Source organism: Alligator mississippiensis, chromosome 1 (assembly GCF_030867095.1).
Source record: "Alligator mississippiensis isolate rAllMis1 chromosome 1, rAllMis1, whole genome shotgun sequence".
NCBI lineage: Eukaryota > Metazoa > Chordata > Crocodylia > Alligatoridae > Alligator > Alligator mississippiensis.
In genome coordinates this window covers 46,281,064-46,302,625 of record NC_081824.1, presented here as the reverse complement: position 1 = coordinate 46,302,625, position 21,562 = coordinate 46,281,064, and the positions used below count along the sequence as shown (strand labels likewise).

Genomic DNA, 21,562 nt, shown 5'->3' with positions numbered 1-21,562 from the left:
TGGGGCATGAAAAAAGAGCAACTAGCAAAGGACACGTGCCTCATACTCCTGCCTAAGGTAATGTTATAATACATCATAGTTCTGTGTTATGGGCGTCACTGAACTTTGGTTTAGGGTCATGTTAACTAGAAGCCCTTTCTGAATGCTGGCCTGGCCTGGCTGAATTTGAAAAAGTCTTTCTTAATGGCAGTCATCCTTCTTCATGCCATGAGTCATTAGGACCCGCGCTGAAAAGACAAGGCACCGTTTCTCAAGAAGACTTTGGCTCCCTAAGAGAATCTGTTTCTTCTGGTGAAGAGCTTGGGAGGAAGGGCTGAGTGGGAGCACAGGCCAGGCCTGCAAGCCCTGCCCTGCACAGAAGCCAGGGCGAGCAAGGGGTTTTCTCACAGATTCCCCCCCCCCCCCCCCCCCCCCCCCGGCTTTACACACACTCTAGGAAACTAGTATGTGGGTTATACAGATGGATACGGTGGTGCTTTGGTGATGGAGCCTGGAGGAGCACCCTGAGGACACTGACCCTTCGCAGTGTGGCTCTACCACAATCGGTCATTGTCCTGAGGGCTTTCCTCCAGGATCCATCACCAAGGCGCCACTTTATCTATCTGTTTGGAGCGCATCCAAACAAGACCCGGAGGCCCTTTTTTGGGAGGGGCGGGGGTGTCAGCCCCTACAGGGCTTGGGTGCCTGAGCATCTCCCTACTGCTGGGGAAGGCCAAGGGCACTGTGAGAACCTCGGCGCGTGTGGAGGAAGGCAGCGCCGGCCTGGCTGGACCTCATTCAGGCGACCTGGAGTTGCGTTGGCCGGCTGCTGTGGGCGTGTGGCGAGCCCCGGGGGACGGCAGGGCGCGGGGGCTGGCTGGGCTGCGGTGCGCGCTGCCGGCTCCTTCCCCTCTCAGTGGGAAGTGATGGTTGAGTCCGGCGGCGGCGGCTTCTCGTGTCGCTAGCAGCCTGTGCGCTGCGCTCGTCGCCAGCTCCCGCCTCCCTCCTCCCTCGCCCGCCCGCTCTCTCCTCCTCCTCTCCCGCACACTCGCCGGCGCTCGGCTCCTCCACCCGCCGCTCTCCCTCTCGCGTCCTGCCTATGCCCCGGCGCCTGCGGCTCGGCGGCTTCTCCCCGTGCCGTGGCCGCGGCCAGCGGGCTCCCTGAAGCCGGCTCCCCCGGCCCCGCGCCGCTCCGCCCCGCAGCGCCGCGATGCTATGAGCGGAGCGAGCGCCCGGTCCTGCAGGAGGCGTTGGATGCCGCGCGGCTCCCGGCACCTGGATCCGCGCTCGCCGCCTCTCCTCGCCCGCTCCTGATTCCTTGGCCCCGCCGGAGAGGAGCCGCTGGGGCTCGGCAGCCGCGGACATGCCGGCGCGGAGGCTGCTCGGGTCCCTGGTGTTGCTGATGCTCGGCGCGGGGCTCCTGGCTGCGGCTCAGGGTAGGAGCGGGCTCCGGCCCCGGGGCAGCGCGCGGGGGGCGGCAGGGCTGCCGGGACGCTGCGCCCCCGCGCAAGTTGCAGGGAGCGCGGCCGGGACGGGGAGGGGGGGGGCGCTGCGGGACACTTGGCAACTTGGCCCCGGTGCCGGGTCCTGCGGGCGGGCGGACGAGGGTCCCGGTGCCTCCAGCCCCGAGCGCCAAGTCCGGCTCGGGCCGTGGTGCTGAAGGGGCAGCTCCCGGCGGAGCGCGGGGCAGGGGCAGCCTCCGGCCCAGGTGCCAGCACCCCGCTCCCCCCCTCTCCACCCCCGGGGCTGCCCGCCCGGAGCCAGCGAGCCAGGGCTTGGCACTGCCCTGCTGCTGCTTGGTAGTCCTCGCACGTGCGTGGCACTCCGGGCCCTGGAGGGGCGGGAGAAGGCATCCTCCGGACCCGCATCCCGAGCCTTTGGCACGGGGCGCTGGGGCCAAGGGGCGGGGGTAGCACCAGCTGCCGGTGCCCAGGAGCGCTGCCAGCTCCGGGACGTCGGGGGCTGGGGGATGGGCACTTGCTGGGGGCGGGTGGGGAGCATTGGCAGCTCCCCCGGGGACAGGCGAGGACTCGGGCCCCGGGCCGGGCTGGAGAGGGACAAGTTGCGATCCGCGGCACATGCCCTGGCTCGGCTCCCTGGGACGACTCCAGCCCCGTTTGTTGAGACACGGGAGCTGGTCCTTGCGCTTGACATTTAGGAGGTTTCTGTTCATGGCTGACAGCACATATGAAAAGCTGGAGGCTGGATCATGGTTATTCAGCGCGGATCCGACGTGTTTTGCTTGCATACAAAGGCTTTGCCTTGAACCTTTGGGCACTGCCTCCGATGCTGCTCTGCAGAATATAATTACACCTCACTTAATGTGGAGCAGAAAGGCGCCTACTTAAAGGCTGCAACCCGACTTCAGATCCAAGCCAAACAACAGGTAGAAGAGGAATCAGCGGGGACATTTGACATAATTCTTCCCCATTTACGTTCCCAGGCAGTAGAGCACAGGTATCTATATTTAGTAGAATGTAATCATAAGGTTGAAATTAGATTTACAGTTTAGAGAGAGAGAGAGGGAGAGAACCCACTGCTTAGTAACATGAACAGAACTAGCTTTCAGGAGCACGTAAAATCACAATTAACAGAGCCCAGGAACTCTTTATTTTACTTGTCCTATAGTGGGGAATTAATTTCCTGTGGATTGTAAGAGAAATGTACTTGGTTTATATATATAAAAGTTACTGGTTACATATGTAAGTGTGTGTATATGTATGTGTGTGTGTGTGTGTGTGTGTGTGTGTGTGTGTAGAGCTACATAGAGCATTTAGGAGATATATAAAAAGAGAGGAGGTCTATATATAGAGCTCCTCTCTCTCTCTCTCTCTCTCTCTATATATATATATATATATAACTCTATAGCTCCAAAATGCTGCATTTCTGTAGGTGTTGCCTTGCACATAGTTTTCTTTTTCCTTTCTGTTAACCAGAGGTGTGCTGCCTTCTGCATTGTCCTTTAATGGTAATATCAAATGAAATCCAAAACCAGAGGTGTACTGCCTTCTGCACTGTCCTTTATTGGTAATATTAAATGAAATCTGTAACTATTATAAGAACAAGAAAGAATTCAATGTGCATAGAGAAATGCTTGCATTTTTTCTCCATGGTATAGTAGAATTGAGGTACCTTTCTCTTAGTTCTTTGCAGCTGCTATCATTCTGTCTTAATGATGTATCTGAGTATTTTGGAAAATAGGTAAAGTCGATTTTTCCATTTATAAACTCCATACATATAGAGAGGCAGGCATGGAATCTTTTAAAGATATCACTTCCTCAGAAACTACTCTAGAGCAGCAATAATGCTTCACAAAGAAGAAAGAGCACTACTAAGCTTTGTATGTGAGGGTGGCTTGTCTATCAAAGTCATTTCTTAATTCTAACAGGCTATACCTGGGCAGTAATAAGCAAAACACTGAAGACTGTTGATTTACTTTAAACCTGCAAAAATGTAGCAGCACCATTATTTTTTTATTTTCATTTTTTAAAGATCAAAGTTGTAAGAGGGAAGGAACTGTGAAGATCCATATTACTGTTAGACTAAAATTTCTAGCAGGTTAAATCTCTCTTCTGATGGAATCTTAGTTCTGTGAGTCAGCTACTTTATCTTAATGCATTGATAAAAATGTTTTAAATCTGGTAAACAAAGGTTTCCAAATACTATCCTTTAAAAATCCTTTACCTTATTTGTTTGGATCACCTTGTAACACTTTCATCACCACTAATTTGCCACATTTGTTTATAAACATTTAATTTGATACTGTAAGCTCAGTAGTACAATTTAAATGATTAGAAAAAAAAAACATTGTTCTTAAATTATATCTGTGAATGTACTCTTGCATATACAGCTTAAGGTTTTTTCAAAAACAAAATCAAAAACACTTTACTTTTACATAGCCTCAGCTTATTGCTACCATTTGCCAAAATAAATTATTTGACTATGACACAGGAAAGTTCTCACTGTGTTTAAGTCCTCCTCATGTATATTGAATTAAGAGTGTTTTCCTGCTTTCAGGTCATGTATATTTTACTATCTCTAAAACACTGGAACTCAAACTTTGGAGATGGCCTTTCCAGAGAGGCTCCAATCTCCTTCGTGGGAAGCTCATGCAAGTTCAGGGAAAATGAGTTAAAAAAAAAAAGAATATGCTGTCTATTTTCTTCCTTCTCTATCCCTCTCTCTCTCTTTTGCTGATAACTTGCCAAAACCAGAGCCTAGTGGTGAATACTGAGAAGTGAATGCTAAGTATTCCAGGGATGATTCCTTTTTTGCTCAGTCCAGAGTAGAAATAATCTAGAAGGAAAGAAAAATGAACAGGCAGCTTTGTCCATGTGATTGAATTGTCATGTTTTAAAGACTTTTTATGAAGGGCTTAATCTTATTTTCCAGTTTTAATATATACTTACATTAGGCAAGTCTCAAATCTTGTGCTTACGTTAGAAAGGAAATATTTGGGGGTGTTTGAGAAGATTACTCTGAATAGCTTATATCAGATTCCCAAAATAAGACAACTCTTATTTATTTATGTCCTTGAGCTCAGCACCACACATTAAAAGGTCACTGGTCATACAGAAGGTATAATACCAGCAGACATTATCCTTCTATCAAGGGATATCTGATATATATAGTAGTATGTTAACATGAGGACGTCAGGATGGCATAGAAGAGCCCAGATATGTAAAGTGATGCTCATTTGCAGAACTCCTAAAATCAATGGCTGTACAGAGCATTTAGCACTTTCTGAGGTTTGACTGTATGTATAGGAAACAGTATGATTAGTTTCTTTTGCTTGCTTTAATCTCTTCTCCATCTCCACATACTTCTACCCTTTTGTAACCACATATGTTACATATAATTTAGATCTTGTATAATTGTTTCTTTCTTTTTTTCTGTACAAATCTGGGGTCTGATTCTTGGAAAGTAAAGGAATATGGGTTCAGAAAACATTGAATTAATCCATTGAATTCATTGAAACATTGATCCTACTGAATTTATGAAACTGTACGCAAGTGTCTTCATCTCAACAACAGGCATTAATGCATTAGATAATTGCTGTACTTGGGGTCCATGTGGGAAGTGGCTGAGAACACTTATTGGAAACAGATTTCAATCCGCGTACCACTAACCTTTTCTACACGTCATGTTAACCCACAGTCACAAACTGTGTCAGAGCACTGACTCGTAACTGTTGTGAACACAAATCTTTTTTGGACTTTAAAGATATGAAGTGACTCTGTTGAACTGCTAAGTGTCTCTGAACTTGCTAACCTTTAGTGCTGGGAAAAGGCCTTGTGTAATTGTTTTGAGTCAACAAATCACTTTACATCAGTAGGCCTGTACCTATACTGCAGGGGATTGCCATGTTCACTGTGTTGATAATTAACGTAGCAACATTTTTAAGGGTGGACAAAAAATGTAATAAAGTTTAATGGCATCACTTTGGATTTATATTTATTTCAGTGAGATAAAAATCTGGCCCTTGTTCTCCATATGGATGCAAAAATAAGAAGATTATAAGGTTAAGCAACATTTCTTCCAGTTCTGAAATGAATATAGAAAGAGTGTTATGGATATTCCCCCTTACTTTTACTTATATGCCTCACTTTTCTATGCTCTTTAAACCATTTTTGTGAACTAGTAACTTCTGAAATAGGCATGAATGCCATCGATGCCTGAGGAAAACTCTAAGATCTTGCTTTGTCCTTATATATCTTTGTTCTAGCTGAATGAAACTTTCAGTCAACCACACAAGATTCCTATTGTGTTTAAGAAAATCTACACTAGATTTGTTATAAACATATCTCTAAGGAATAAGTGCTTAAACAAATTACTTGGATTAGCTCTAGTGTTATATTGACATGCTAAAACAACATTTATCAGTTGTCTACAGTTTGAAATTGAATACTAAATGAAGAAATATGCATAGACAGAAAGCATTTTTTGTCTTTACTACAAGAGTAGTACTGCATCGTATTGTCAATAACAAGTCATACCATGCTTTCGAGCATAAATATTTTTTGAATTATCTTCCCAGACTGGAACACTGAAAACTACAACACTTTCCATCCTTTCTCCCTGGAGAGCACATTCAGTTAAAATGTGAGATTTAATCATTCCTATGTTTCCAATTATTAGCCGGAATTCTTCTTGATTAATCAGAATATCATCAATGGTTTGCTGTCAATGAAAGACCTGCAAAAATCACAGTTTCTTAAAATTTAGTAATGCTTTAATTTCAAGCCTAAAAATTAATCAGAATTTGTTTTATCTTTATAATTATTAACTTATGCATTTCAGCTATGCATTTATGCTTAGCCTCAAATATTGATTCTGGCTCTTTACACCCTAATACAATAGACAATATTTTTAAATGAAGCAAACACACTTATTGCAGTTTGAAAACCGGATATAATTAAGCCAACAGTTTTTCAATTCATTTCAACAGTAGTTGGATATGCCCCTTCAATTATTAATTCCCAGAATAAGGCAGACAGAAGAGAGCCTGTTTGGGATACCACACCTTCCTCTTCGCCACTGGAAACTTTTATCAGGGTTTATACCAGTATAAGCAGCAAAGTTGGGGTATATCCAAGCCAGTGACCATGAAAGCATTAATAGATCATAGATCTATGATGTTCAACAATTGTCCAATATATAAAAGCAGAAATATAATTTTACACAACCTCTAGCTTGCCTCTCTTTTTGTTCTTTTATTTCTTAAAGAAATTACTGAGGACCAAGAGTGGAAAGCTCTACTGTCATTTTAGTCTAGAGATGTTTTTGTTTCTCCTGCAGGGATACTGCAGTGTGGGATCATGTTCCACGTTCATTTCTTTTTGTGTACAGTAGCATCCTGAAAAATGTTTGTGACATTTATTCATATAGTGCAAAGCATTATGAATTAAACTTTGCACACAGATTTTATTTTGCAAACCAAGGCCTAAAGAATTACCATTCTTTATAAAAGGGAATTGTGCTTCTCTTGCTTTTCACTTTATTCATAATTCCAAGGCAATGGCTTTTAAAATGAAAAATTGCAAAATGCAAAGTTTTACATTTTTTCCATAAGAAAGTCATCCTTGATTCTTCTTATAAAGGGATCTGCTTGCAGCTCTCATGTTTCCATCTTTTTATAGCAAATGTCTAACATCTCCTTTGATTGCAGCAAACAAGCAGAAAAACTGAGGCCAGAGTTGTACCTTTTTGTTTGTTGCATAACTTTTTGATCAACTGTTACCATGACATAGAGTTTTGAAATCATACCTTCCTACTTTTTGTTTGTTAGCAATTTGACAACAAACCAAAATGAGAAGAACACATGAATATTCTAATCTATGGTATGATTTAGGCCATAACTAGAAGCGGGTAATAGGGGCAACATAATTGCTGCCTACTTAGGGGGCAGGGTGCAAGAAAAAGCAGTTATTGCCAGTAGCCACATGATCACAATTGTGAACTGGCTGTCTCTGCTTTCGCTTTTCCCAGGTTCCCTGGTCGCATCCCTACACTGCTGCTTAGGCTGGTGCCAAAATAGCAGCAGTAGTACACCATGTTCTGGGAATCTTGGGAGTAGTTCTTTTTTTACCAGTGATCTGTACCAGGTGCCCCCTGCCACTGCAGACCCCAATGCCATTCACATATCTAGACACTAAAGAAGCTCCCTAGTTTCCATACGAAAAAATTGGGAGAGACGATTCTAACTGTTTGTGGTCTGAGTCTTAATTGTAGAATTTTCTTGAGTGTTTGACTTTGACTTTCCAGTATAAATAATGTTCCTTTACCATAATAATTCAACACATGCACAAAAAATAATCATTAATACGTATACTAATAGTGCTGACAGGAGCCAGTTGAGAAGAAGAAACCATATTGCTGTGCACTTAGCAAATATATATGGAAGGATCCTACCTTGCTGTCTACATTTGACAAGTGACGGCAGTAAATAATAAGCAAAAGGGGGAAACCAGGGATGAGAATAAAGGCAATGCTTGTGAAATAGGAATAGCATCTTTTTTTCTCCCTTCAAATTAGAAATGACTTTTTACTGCTTTCAAAGCCCCCCACTTCTGTATAGATTTCCATGATATTAGGGCCATATTTGTATTAAAAACAATGCAAAAAGTTTAATTTTTGTTAAATATAATTCTGCACAACTTTAATTGTGAAACAAATATTAATGAAAAATTGCACTTTGTTCTCATTCATGTCTGTGGGATACCAGTACAGAGTCTGACTGCTTCAAGTGACGAAGTAGACTATTTTAGTTCTACCCCAGCAGCCAGACTCTGTATTGGTATCCTGCTGATGTTTCTGATAATACAAAGATTGAGTCATACCAAGCGTTTTTGGGGAATGCTATTGTGTATTGCACTTTTAGATCTCTAGTACCATCAAGCAACTGCTGATGTTAGAGTAAGTGACCTTCTGCAATTTGGAGACGTATCTCTTGGGAAATGAAATTGATTTTCTTTATCTTAGCATGTGAATATCCAGAGTATACACTTTGACCCATTGTTTTCAGCGGCTCCAAGAGTGAAGAACATAGTGCTAATAGATTTTAGAAATCAACAGCAGCAGCACAAGTAGCATTTAGATGAGTAAGCTTTATTTAGCCAGTTTTCTCTTGCTTTCTTATGAAACCTATGTAACAGGGGCTGTACTTGGTCAATTAATTAAAACAAGTGTAAATGCTGAGATCTTATTAAGTTTTCTGTAGGTCCATAATGCAGTTTCATTTAAAGGAGTCTGACAGCCTGTAGTTAAAAATCCCTGCTTCTATTTACAGCCAGCCAAATTTAGCTTAGATTTTGGTACTGAACTATTTAGTCTGGGTTGCATAAAGGTTGAAGTCTTCACATTTAGAACCTTATCTCAAGCCTGGGGAACTCAATAAAAATGGATAAATCTCATATTGATAAACAGAAGACTAACTCCTATTTGTTGTTATGCAAATTGCCACAGACATTTCATTTAAATTGAAGATATACTTTGGATTGGTCAACAGATTTCAAATACAATGCATCTCTGCTCATTTTCACTAGCATGTAATTTATTTGCTTTAGAGGAGAGATTAACCTTTAATTGGTTTCTTTAGTAACATTTAGTAAACAGACTGATAGAATGGAGATGATCCGTGCAAACAGGAAAGAAGGATTTCTTCAACTCATGTTGCCATGACAATTTAGTTTTTTCTGTCAAATCTTGAGAGGCTCTAGAGTCCTTTCTTTAAAGCAATACATCAGAGAATACTTTAGAATTCCAAGTTTCACTGATTTTATTTTTTTATAAATTAATGCAGCTGAGAATCTGCTTCCTTAAATCTCTTACGCAGCTACAAACTGGAACTGTCATAAAGGTACAACAACATGTTGCACTCCTATCCAGAGAACTGAACTGGTCTTGGATATTTTATCATGGTGTTTAGATTTCTTTTGTAAGCATGTTATAATAATAAATAATAGTCATCAAAATAATAATAGGTATTGCAAAATGGAGAGGCCAACATATAATTGTCATTTTGATCTCTGTGACGATATTTTATCTTGCAGCTTTCTATTTTTAAAGAATTAAATTACAGAAGGATTATAGAACAAAGATGAGCTAATTATTATATTTCTTTTAAAACTCTAATTACAAAATTAGTTCCATGAAATGTTACAAAAAATTAAGAAAGCTATATTGTCAAGTTATTACTGTCTAAGGTCCTTCGGGGCTGATACTGTAACACCACTAACCAACGTGAATTTTCCCTTTTGAGATATGGTCAACAAAAATGGACTTTTTGAACACCAAAAAGTAGTCTAACGATGTTTTGAAGTAGTTTCTAAAGAAACATGCTGTTGGTTAAACAATTTATTTTTTAGATTGCTGCTGGAAGTGAAAGGAACATGGTATAAGAAAGGATGATGAAGTTCAGTGCTATTTCTAGTTTGAAAATAGGTTTCTCTTTATGGTAGGCAAGAAAAGCAACTCAGAAATAGTTCCTTTTAAAAAATTCTTCTCTTAGTGGATGTTTGGTGACTTGGAATTGTTTGATTCTTACACTGCAATGGATCTGAGGTGACTCAGATTTCTTTAAAATGAAGTTAAGAAAGTGTTTTGTTAAAGGAAAACAGTTTTTGAGTTGTCAAAAATACCTATACGAAGTATTCTATTTCTATACACATGCATAGTAGTCCTGAACATTTTAGTGTTCATAAATATAATTTTAATGCTGGAAATGATAACATGCCCAGGATCCCAAATGAAAATATGTGGCAGAGTTCTTTCTCATTTATTTTGATGCAACCTCTTTGGAGTGGTAACCAGCTTGCACCAAATGGTGCAATGATTTGGCCTGGAGTAATTTCAACCACTAAAAATCATGGTTGTTCAGATTTGGTCAGCCTCAATACTTTCTTTCTTTTCAGAGGGAATGTTCATTGAGTAAGGAATATACAAAGCCGTCCCAAGAATTCATTGTTGCAGTTGTTAGTCCAATCTGACCTTTTCATTCCCTGTGTAACTTGCAAGTTACCAGTAAAGCCTCTCAGTGTATCCACAAAAAAGTTTACTTACTTAAAAGAATATTTGACAGAAACAGACTTGTGGATGGAGCATATTTCTAATATGCCAAATCATACCCATTCCTCCTGAAAAACAACTTCTTACCAAAGTATCTGAAGAAAGAGGAAGTCTGTTTATTGAATAATACAACATGTGCAAACTAAGTACTATAAAGCTTCTGCCTGAGCTCATTTTACATGAGTAGCAAGTTTTGTTTAAAGCTGGCAGCTGAAAAGAGGAGAGAAGGTGTTTAGTGACAAGATTCTGGGTTTTTATGTATCTTTGTTTTCACCGTATTTTTAGTTGTGCCAAGTATCTGCAGTTCCAGTTTACATTAACTGGAACTAGAAACTCAGCACCTCTGGGCCTCAGGTCATTTGCACTTCATCTGTATTTACATCTGAGACTTATCATATGCTGAACGTAATACAAGGCTGTAAAGAGAATAGGTGCAGTATACAGCAATATCAATTAGCTACTGTTATCCTTTTCTGATGAGGTAGCTTCAGCTAATGGTTCTTTAAGATCCAAAGTAAAGTTGGCAGATATATAACAGTTTTTTTCTTCTTTAAAGTGCTACTATACTTGTATAATAACTTGAGAGAAAATATCTGAACAGGACATATCAAAGAACAGAATGGTTGTGTTTATACAACTCATACAAGCAGTCAGTTGCTGGATGGTCTTGTAGTTCACACTCTTGCATACACTGTACTGGGAACCAGTTACATTTTATTATCTAAGCCCTTATTCCCAGGAATAAGGGGGGAAAACTTGCAGATATCCTTGCTGTACTTATCCTACTCTAATTAGCACAAAATTATACTTATTAAGGGACATATTTATTCCACTGAGGAACAACCCCTTTGACAGGGGTGGTTCTGTCCCTCATTACCAAACAAAATACAAAGAAATCCCCTCAACTGTAATTCTCTAAGAGGCTCAAGAAACATTCTTGCCACATTGGATAGTATGTAAAGCAGGATATATTACTGCCTGCCAACAGCCCTTTTCTTTTGGCAACAGGCGCATACGGGGAGGGAGAGCAACTGCATAGAAGCCCTTGGGATCCCAAGAGTGCAGGAGCTCAAATCCGGTGCAGCTCTTTCATCAGCCCCACATATTAGAATGACATCCTACTACCTCCGCTGTACAGCTGGGGATGACCAGAGTTGAACTGTTTGTGGTCTTGTGCAGCATTAGGTATTTGCACAGTGTTTATAAGAGCTAGATACAATGCTGACTGAGATGGAAAGACACCACCATGCCATTGATTCAAGCCTATTATAATCAATCATTCCTACTGTTAATATGTATTGATGACAATAAAGATATTTTATGAGGATATATATAATCCATAATCTTAATGGGCCCAATTCACATTTGGTTTCAAACAGTTGTCTTCAAAGGAGAACTTAATTGACAGAAGTGGAGTTTATGTGAATGTTTTGGACATGCCTCACCATACTACTCATTTATTTTCTCTTAAACAGAAGTATTTCAAGTAACTGAATTGACAATGGTTTCCTGATTCAGTATTCAGTGACAACTGCCCACGTCTGTGTAATCTAAAAAACCCCCACAGTATATAAAGATCTATCCCATAAAAGTAAAATAAATTAAAAAAGGTAACGGTCTTTGCACTGAAAAGATGAAGTACAGCCCATGATGAAGAAAGGGGCTCTTGCAGTGACAGAAACTATGTCAGATGAGTGAATAGCATTCAGCTTGCAGGACAGTAGAGACAACCTTTGGAAATCATTCTTAGATTTCATTGACTCACTCACTGATAGCACCATATAAAGAGATAAGCTATATAAAAATGGGACATATCTGAAAGATCATGATAGTGTGCAGTGAGAATTTCAATCAATTACGCCTTTCTTTAATCTTTGTTTTTGTCATTTCTCTGCTTCATTTCAGTTGATTACTAGTAATGTTTTCCTATTTATACTAGTCTAGAAGTAGAATCCTAGTTATACAATGATATATGGGTGTAATAATAAATTATTATTTATTATTTGTATTATGGTAAGGATTATAGGCCTAACAGAGATTGAGGTGCCATTCCAGGCATTGTAGAAATAGAGGACAAGAAAACTATCTTGTTTAATTAGACTACATATACAGAGTATATGATGGTAAGCAGAAGCAGAGAGAGTGAAGTTTTATTCCTAAATTTTATTCCTAAAGTCAAATAGTAAGCCAGGCACAGTCAGGAAAAATATATATATTCTTGTCCCTGATTGTCTTACTATGTGAGAGTGCATTTACCTCAAACAAGTTTAATGTCTCTACATGCTGGCTATGTTCTTCAGCTCAGCATTCTTTACTCCTGGGTTTTATTTTCTAGTATTTTCTATCACTATGTGTGCTGATGAAAGAAGCTTTAGTAAAAAATGTTTCACACTATAACTTTCCTGCTAAATAGTTCCCCACTGATCCTCTACAGGCTACTGACCTCACAGTTCTTTTGAACATAAATGTCCTGATTGTAAACCCCAAGTAGATAGCCTTTAATATTGTTCATATGCAGCCAAAAATATCTGCTGTCAAGTGCAGTAAGTGGGAACCTTTGAGATGAGGTAGTGCAGGTTTGGAGGGTAAAATTCCTTCCCCAGTGCAGAGCACTAGAACATAGCCTGTGCACCACTTATGTTCCATTTAAGCTCTATTTTGATGACTAAAGTGAGATCCAGGCCTGGTGTTAGTTTATTTCATCTGGGAAGAAAACTGGACAATAGGCTCAAGCAGATCCTCAACATGAAATATTCCCTCCCTCTATCTTTTTTTACCTCTATTTTAAAAATCCCTTCCTATTACCCTTTTCCACATTGTTTAATTTATTCCATAATTTCCTTCTTGAGCGGGTAATTGAGTTAAGCCCCAGATAGATGAATATTGACAGATTGTTGTAAATAACAGTGGGATCAGGAATGGACAGGTGTGCAACTATCCTTGAGTAGTTCACACAATAGTAAGCTACACTGAACCACCCAGATAGTGGGAGAGCCTTTAGCAAATTGTTAACTCAGGATGGAGGCAGACAAATGAAACTGAAACCAATATAGCTTATGCTGGTAGGCTGTTTTACAGCGTATTGTCTATTGAACTGGGAGAAGTTACTCTTGATTAGGAGACTGTATTACCTATCTGCTATGTTCTTACACTGCTATAATAATGATTACACTTTCATCTGACCAGGGTTTTAGAAACAATTTTTGTATTTTTTTCAACCTGAGGTGTTGGTATTTAATTCCCATATGGAGAAAAGCACAAGGGGCTATACTTTGAAACTGTATTTTGTGCATCCATCCATGTGCAGAGGTTCAGTACAAGACTGGGGTATCTTCTAACAGGACTAAAGTAGGACAAAAAATGCATCTGACTTTGTATTGCATTCTTGTGCATGGGTGAGTGTTTTTGGATTTAATACATTATGCCAGATGATTTTAAACTCATCAGATAAATATTTCTTCAGAGGCATGTAAATAACTACATATGTTTATTAGTATTATCTCCAAACAGTATAAATGCATCACTTCCTAATTCCTCTTATTTATTTTGCAGTGATCACAATGCTGCTATTGAGGTTACTTATGGCACTTTTTTAGAAATCTGTGTTTCATTATAAATGGTCATTTGGGCCAGTTTCATTATTTACTCCTATTTTTTACCTAAGTCTCATTATTGTCATTGCTATTTTTTGATTGCTTGGTTTTCTATAAATAGTATTCATAATTTGCATTATGACCCTCAGGGTGTGTCTACACATTGCTGTATGGTGATGTTGCTACAGCACTGTGTTTTAATACTTCCTTTTGGAAGTACTAAAGCATGGCATAGTACGGGCAGTTACTGTGCCATGTGTGTGGTGCACGGTTAGACTTCACTGCTAGGTCACCATAGCGGTGAGCTATACCAGGGGAGTGCACTCCTACAGCGACATAACTGGTAATCTCATTTAAACCCATGTGATCTCTATGTTGCCATAGCATACTGTATGGTGACGTAGTGCATCGCTATGTTGCCGCAGGGCTACCTGTAGACATGCCCTAAGAAAAACAAAGATATGCAGCATTTATCCCATGAGGGTTTCTCAGGGGCCAGCAGATATAAATGTATATAGAAAGTCAGACTCTATAGGGTGCCAAGTTCATTGTGGCAGGTGCTAAGTGACCTCCTCCTCCATGTAAGTCTAGTCCCCTGATGTATGTGAGTATCTGACTGATGATAGCACATTATGCAAGAGGGCTGTTTTATACAAATTTGCCTCTGTGCAGCAGACCATCCTATATACCACTAGGCCTATATCCCGCTCAAATTCCACCTCTGTCCTGGTTAGAGGGTTTAAACATCTGTAATTAGCATATAGGATTAATATGAACAGGGGCAAATTTTAACCTCCATTAATATTATACAGACCACATAAATACTATAATAGTACAGAGGTGTGGCAGAGTGTGGAGTCCAAAATTGCTAGATGTGATGCTCGCCACAAGATGCTAGGTTCTTTGTTTACCATTGGCTGGAAATAACAGTGTGCCTTGACCATAATAGCTTTTTGGATTCTTTGCCTTGAAGAATTCTGACTTTGACTCCAATTTTTCATGGCTTTTGATTAACTAAATCTAAGAATTTAAAATTATTTTGATGCAGGAAATTTTTTTTTAAATATTAAAACAAGCAACCCTGAACAGGTCACGATCAAACATCAAATTTAATTTACAAATCCTTTATATTTAATTAAAATATAATTATTCACTTTGAGTAGCAAGTGTTTAATGATGGCTTCAGGATGGCATCAAAATTAATTGTGCAGTGCTGCAAGTATGCATTAAGCTTGCTTAGTTTTAAATTACTCACTGATCATACGAAAACATGTCATACAGAATATCTCAACCATTCTCATAGAAGGTACATTACAGTCATTTTCAGGAATTAGTACAACACCATCTTTTTCAGAGAAGATTATTTAAATAGGTTTTGTTAATAAACTGTGACATGTTGTATTGTTATGTTGCTGAGTATATTCCTTCAGATACAGATATTTCCTCTTTCCGTCTCGTTTCACTTCTATTTAATATTACTCACCTACCTGAAAAATTAAAGAAAAAAATGTTGATTGTACTTATATGGCATACTATAACTTACTTATTGAAGGTCTGTCCCTGAGTGCTTCTGAATTGAGTACAAATGGTGCCAGATCCGCAAAAGGACTAAGGCACCTAAGCCCTGCACCTAAGCCTCTGAAGCCACCTACATACAATATTTTGATTACCAAAAGAACTAAAAAAAAATTACCTTCCACCTAATTTGAGGTATACCCAAAGTCTGTAAATACTTCTGTTTTCATCAGTAAAGTTACTTAAGAGCACAAAGTTTTGCTTCTGGGCATATCCATAATTGTTTAAATATTGCTACTGTCGAACAGGTAGGCACATGATCCCCACTGGATCCACAAACTAGATGTTCCCCTATTTATTTTGGCTTCAGGGGCCAATCCAATATCCATTCTAAAAACATAGCTATATGATAAGGCCCAGCACAAAACGTAGCTGGATGAGAAGGTAGTATACATATAATAGCCTAGTGGTAAAATACTCATCCAGGATGTGGGCTACTTGTATTCAATTCCCTCTTCTGCCTGATGGATCTGAAGCTGTTTTATTGACATGCCAAATTAGAGTGATAACCACCAGGATCAGGCATGGTAGGAATCAGTGTTCCTAACCCCTCCTGTTGATATTCATCTAAGAAAGAAGGAAACCTGGGTCCCAAGCCCTGCTCAAATGAATACTTCATCTGAAATACTTTATCACTGGTGCAGGGACTAGAACTGAAGTCTTCTTTCTTTCATGTGAATACCGTATTAGGTTACAGTGTCATGCTGCTACTTCTCTCTCTCTTTTTCCTCATTAGTATTCAATCATCCCATGCAAACTGGGATAAAATATTCCAGGAATATCCTATAGCCTAATCACTACAGCATGTATTTAGGAGATGGGAGGTGGTAGATGGAAGTACAGATTCTCTGAGGATAAGTACTAAATTGCATAGGGAACATAGGTACTTAACATGAAGCTGTGGATTCCCCTAGGCTACAAGACATCTAAAAATAAGATGCCTTTTGGATCTAGCTCCCATGTCTTTTTTAGTATGTAATGAATCAGTTTTAGGACTAGGCCCTTATTAATTAGTGTGTTAAACTCTAACAGTACAATACAACCTCCTTTAACATCCTTGTAGTCTTGCAAAGAAAATCAGGGGATTATCAAGAGAGTTGTTTGGGTTTGGTTTTCAAGCTGTGTTTATTTAAGACCTGGACTGTATATATTTGTGCTTGTGGTTGGCTTTCAGGAACCCTTAACAAGCAAACCCTCTCCTACAGCTCTGTTGAGATCATTAATGATATGGAAGAGAAGAAAGAATCTAGGTCTATGTATAAACTACCCATTTTAATTTGCATAAATTTGGTGTAAGGTGTTACCATGGTGACAAATGCAGAATAAATACCAGCTTTTGATTTGTAAGAGAGTGAGAGAGCGGGACACAAAATTGCATGCATTCTAATCCATTGTGCAAGGGAGTCCCATAGGTGTGTTCTACTCTTAGGCAACTTTTGCCTCCTGATCCTGTTCATTCCATAACTGATTCCATTGTTCATGAATGCAGCTGTCATAATAAGATATGTTAATATAAAGAGATCTTGTCTGAAATGCCAGAACCCAGCCTGCTGAGGGGTTTGGAGGTCAAACCTTAGACCTTGAACTTAAAGTAGTATTTAATAGAAACTTCCTGAAGAACTGGGATGACGTAGTACTTAGCAGAAGCAGCACTAATGCAAGTATTTTCATTCAGAGGCATAGTGTGTTACAATAACTAAGATTGGAGGTCATGAATGTATGGATTGCTGTAACCCAGTTCACATCTCTCATGATGGTACACAGTGTTCTGTTCAGCTGTAGGTAAAAGAAAGCATTTTTAGCAGCTGTTCACTTTTGTCAATAAAGAATACAGATGGCCAGAAATCGTATCCTTTTGTAGGCAGAATTTTGACAAATATGAATTTCAATTAATATTATCATTTTGCTTGGGGTTTTATATTTGTTGTTTTTGCTTTTTATAAAAAGCATACCACTTTAGCCAGAAAACTGTCTGTATTTATAGGGAAAAAAATTGGCAATCCAGTTTTCCATCAAAAAAATCTAAAAAAAATTCAGCCCTTGTGAGGAATCCAGAGATTGTATATGGACATTATTAAAAAGAGATCCATTTGGGGAAAATTCTTGAGGACTGAAAAGAGCAAATAAATCTTCATTATTTAAAAAAGATTAAAGACAAACCAAAAAACTGCAGATCACTTGGTTTAACAAGGATTGCAAGGAAAATGAAAGTACCATACGGAAAGTGTGAAAGAACAGCTTGAAAATCAGTTTGATTAAGGATAACCAGCATAGATTCAGGCAGGGGAGGTCATGCTTAACTAACCTGCTGGAGTTCTTTGAAGATATTACTGCCATGATAGATAAGGGAAATTCAGTCGATGTAGATGACTTACAAGCATTTGACAAGGAACCACATCTGAGATTAATGGCTAAGAGAAATCATCATGAAAGTAAAATAGACTGCTGGAAAGAAAACTAGTTTAAGAGTAGGATACAAAGGGAAAGGCTAGGTAGACTATCATGATAGTTACCGTTAGGAAACTCTGCAATTTGTGAGCATGCATAACTGCATAAAAATTATGTGAATGAGAGTTATAAATAAGATCTCCAACTTTGCACCAGATACTAAAATTGAAAGCAGAGCAAGTAATGCAGAGCAACATGAAATTTGATTAAAAAATAAAATAATCTAGGAACACAAAACCAATTTTCAAAATGCTCACTAAATAGGACTAACACCCTGTAGACTGAGCAAGAAAATGATTTAGGGGTTATTAAGGAAATAATTTGAAGCCATCAGCCCAAAGCAAACCAACTTTTAAAGAGGTCTACATGATACAAGGGTATTTCAAAGACAACACATGAAACAAAGCAGAGGGTATTGATGCTATACACAACCCACCTCCTAAAATCTCATATAGAATATGTCGTGCTTTTTTGCTAACTATACTGTGGTGATGGTGGGGAACTACATAGGACAATCAAGACTGATATTAGGTCTAAAATACATTAATTGTGAGATAGTTAAAGAACCTTGTGCTGATTGATTCTAAAAGAGTTATGGTCTCATTTTGCTTGACACATGACAACAGCCTTAAGAAAGAGAAACTGCTTCAAATATCTTACAGTCTGCTTCCAGTTCTTTTGGCCCAGAGAGCAGCAGTGGCAGCAACTGGGCAGGCAAATTAACCCTTCCCTGCCTGCTCCCAGGATAGATACCACGTGGGCTGCCACAAGTAAGCTGGGGAGAGAGGCAAAGAAGATGTGAGCGGGGAAGATCAAGGGTGCTGGGGAGGGTGGTGGGGGCAGTGGGCCCAATCCAAGACAACAGATAAGGGGGGAAGATGGGGTGTTTACACTAAAGTGTAGCCTACAGTGGCATCACCGTAGTGTAACACGAGCTGGGTAACATGGATCAGAAATAATCTTTTCCTGGAGTGGCATAACTTTGAGTCACATAATAAGTGCTTAAAACTAGTTTCAAGTGTTAATATGAGATTATCCAGGAGTTAAGAGCTCCTGGAACCACCCAAAATTACTGTGTAACAAGGCCCTAAGTAGATCAGCAGAAAACTGAAGGAAAGTCATGAGAAAGAGAATAAGGGGAAGAGTACCTTGTATAAGATCAGAAGGAGATCACTGTCCAGACAGGGAACAGAACATAATTTTATTACTTATCTCAATACCCTGTCTATCTGGTTACCCTGGGCCAAATTCTCTTCTACCTATTAGGCACATAAATGGACTTTGGTGTTTAAGTGAGATCATATGCCACCCTGATAAGACCCTGAAAATTAATACAAAAGGTAGGTGCAACCTTTTTCCTCACTGTCAAGATTACTGGTAAGGGCTTGGCGCTAAATGATCAAAAGCTAGGGGATCAGAAACACACAAGACCAGGAGACAGAAGCAGAGGTCCAGACTGGAGCAAGTGATCAACAGTCAAAGGTCTACACTAGAAACAAAATCAATTAGCTGGAGATCAGAAAGCAATGATATATGCTGGAGTAAGGAACAAGGAGCCAGTCTCAGGCTAGAAGCCTGAGGCATGACAAAATGGAGTTTGTCTTAATGGTAGACTTCTATGATCCTAAAAGGGTTGCTGCTTATGGGGCACTAAAAGGTAGCCATATCCCTTCAGAGCCAGGTGAAAGGAGTTAATCAGCCAGGTTCACTCAAGTAGTCAGGGCTGGCTGGGATTAGTCAACCTGATTGCTGCCTCAACTCCTGATGCACAGTATTTTCTTCCTTAAGGGTAAGAAGATGACTTGAACAGGGTACCTGTTCAATTGCATTTAGGTTCCTAAGTTGACTTGGATGCCCAATAAGTGAAATAGGTTCTGGCCCATTATCTCTATGATAATTTGCTAAAAATAGGAGCCTAAAGTCTTTACTTGGATTTTATTCATGTTTTGCTCTAGTTATTACTTGTATAAACTCTTATAGCCCTAGGAAGTTACATGCAGGGGTACTAAAGTATGTAACAAGTTACCACAGAAGACAGTTTAAAGAATATAAATGAATTATTTAAATAATCTTTTGCATTCATTTCTATCAGAGAGAAAACAGGTTTTCTAAAAAAAAAAAAAGAATTGTTTCTTTTTCATTAAGATGGATTTCCTCTCCCTGAAATCTTCTTATGCTTTCAGATCATATTGGGAAAGAGAAACACACTCTTTAAAAACATCGTTTCCCTTCTAGTTGTGTAAAGTTTCCTTATCATATCACTCAGACCTATGAGAATTAGATTCATATGGCCAATCATTTCTTTGTACATAAATCCAATCTTTTAGCAAAGGGCTAGATCTGAAAAAGGGCCTTACTATAAGTGGTGAAGAGTAAGTACCTTTACATACTCTGCCTCAGGAATGGAACCTAAAACCTAGGTTCTAGGTCTAAGTAAACTGCATATTGTGCAAAGAGCAGCCAGAGATAATCAACAGAAAATACAGAAAACAGAAGCATGCTTAAAACCTTTCTAGGTCAGAGATATATTTTCCATTTCTATATGGAGGCATATCTCTCTGTGTAGAGCCCTTTATAACTTTTTCCTCTCACTAATATAATTTCTTTGAAAACCAAAACTGGGGTTACTGTTTAATACACAGCTAAAAGAAGCTTAGGACCTCCCATATAAACACTCTTCTCTCCTCCACTTGAAGGTTTTCTACATGAAGAAAAAAAAATCAAGATCTATTATGCAAAAAAAAAAAAAAAAAAAAGATAAACCATTATTTTAGACCAGTGAGACTCAATCTTTTGGCCCCACACATCAGATGAGTGGTGCAAGACTGGTCCACAAGCCAGATCCTGTATGGGGTTGGCACCCAGATTGGGGCCTGCGCTGCCTTAGCTACATATATGCAATCAAGCACAGAAAGGGATGCTACACAGCCTACAGGTCTTCCTGCGGGTTCAGGAATTTTGTAGCAGGGGAGTGACAATTAAGTCTTTCCGGTTACCCTGCTTCCAAATTTTTGGACCCATGGGGAGTCCTGAGGATTGGATGACACTGCTCCATGGGCTAGATATGACCTGCAAACTGGAGTATGAACACCCTCATTCTAGACGAATGATTCACCTAGGAAGGGCAGTCCTGAGTTTCAGTGCCAGTTCTGAGAAGCATTCATGGATTTTAAAAGTTATTATAAAATCCAAAAAGTACTAAGTTTAGGCACTTTTGGGTTTAGGCGACAGCTGAACAATTTTCATAATTCTGATTTTGGCCTTAGACTTTTAGACCACCTGTGTTGTGCTACAGGTATCCTCAAACTTTTTTTTTTTTTTAATTGGGCCCTAAATGACTGCAGGATTGGATCCAAATTTAACAAGTTACAGAGGCCTGAACTGTTTTAGAGCAATCAGGG

At 39.6% G+C, this 21,562-nt stretch overlaps 1 protein-coding gene across 1 annotated transcript in view; it reads left to right on the top strand.

Moving 5' to 3' along the window:
- Nucleotides 1-1,042: 1,042 nt before the first annotated feature.
- CSMD1 (CUB and Sushi multiple domains 1) overlaps nt 1,043-21,562 on the top strand; it is a 2,292,800-nt gene continuing 2,272,280 nt past the window's right edge. Inside the window, exon 1 of the mRNA XM_019488443.2 lies at nt 1,043-1,415. Coding sequence (XP_019343988.2) covers nt 1,343-1,415 — 73 coding nt within the window. The 5' untranslated portion in view covers nt 1,043-1,342. The remainder of the gene's footprint in view (nt 1,416-21,562) is intronic.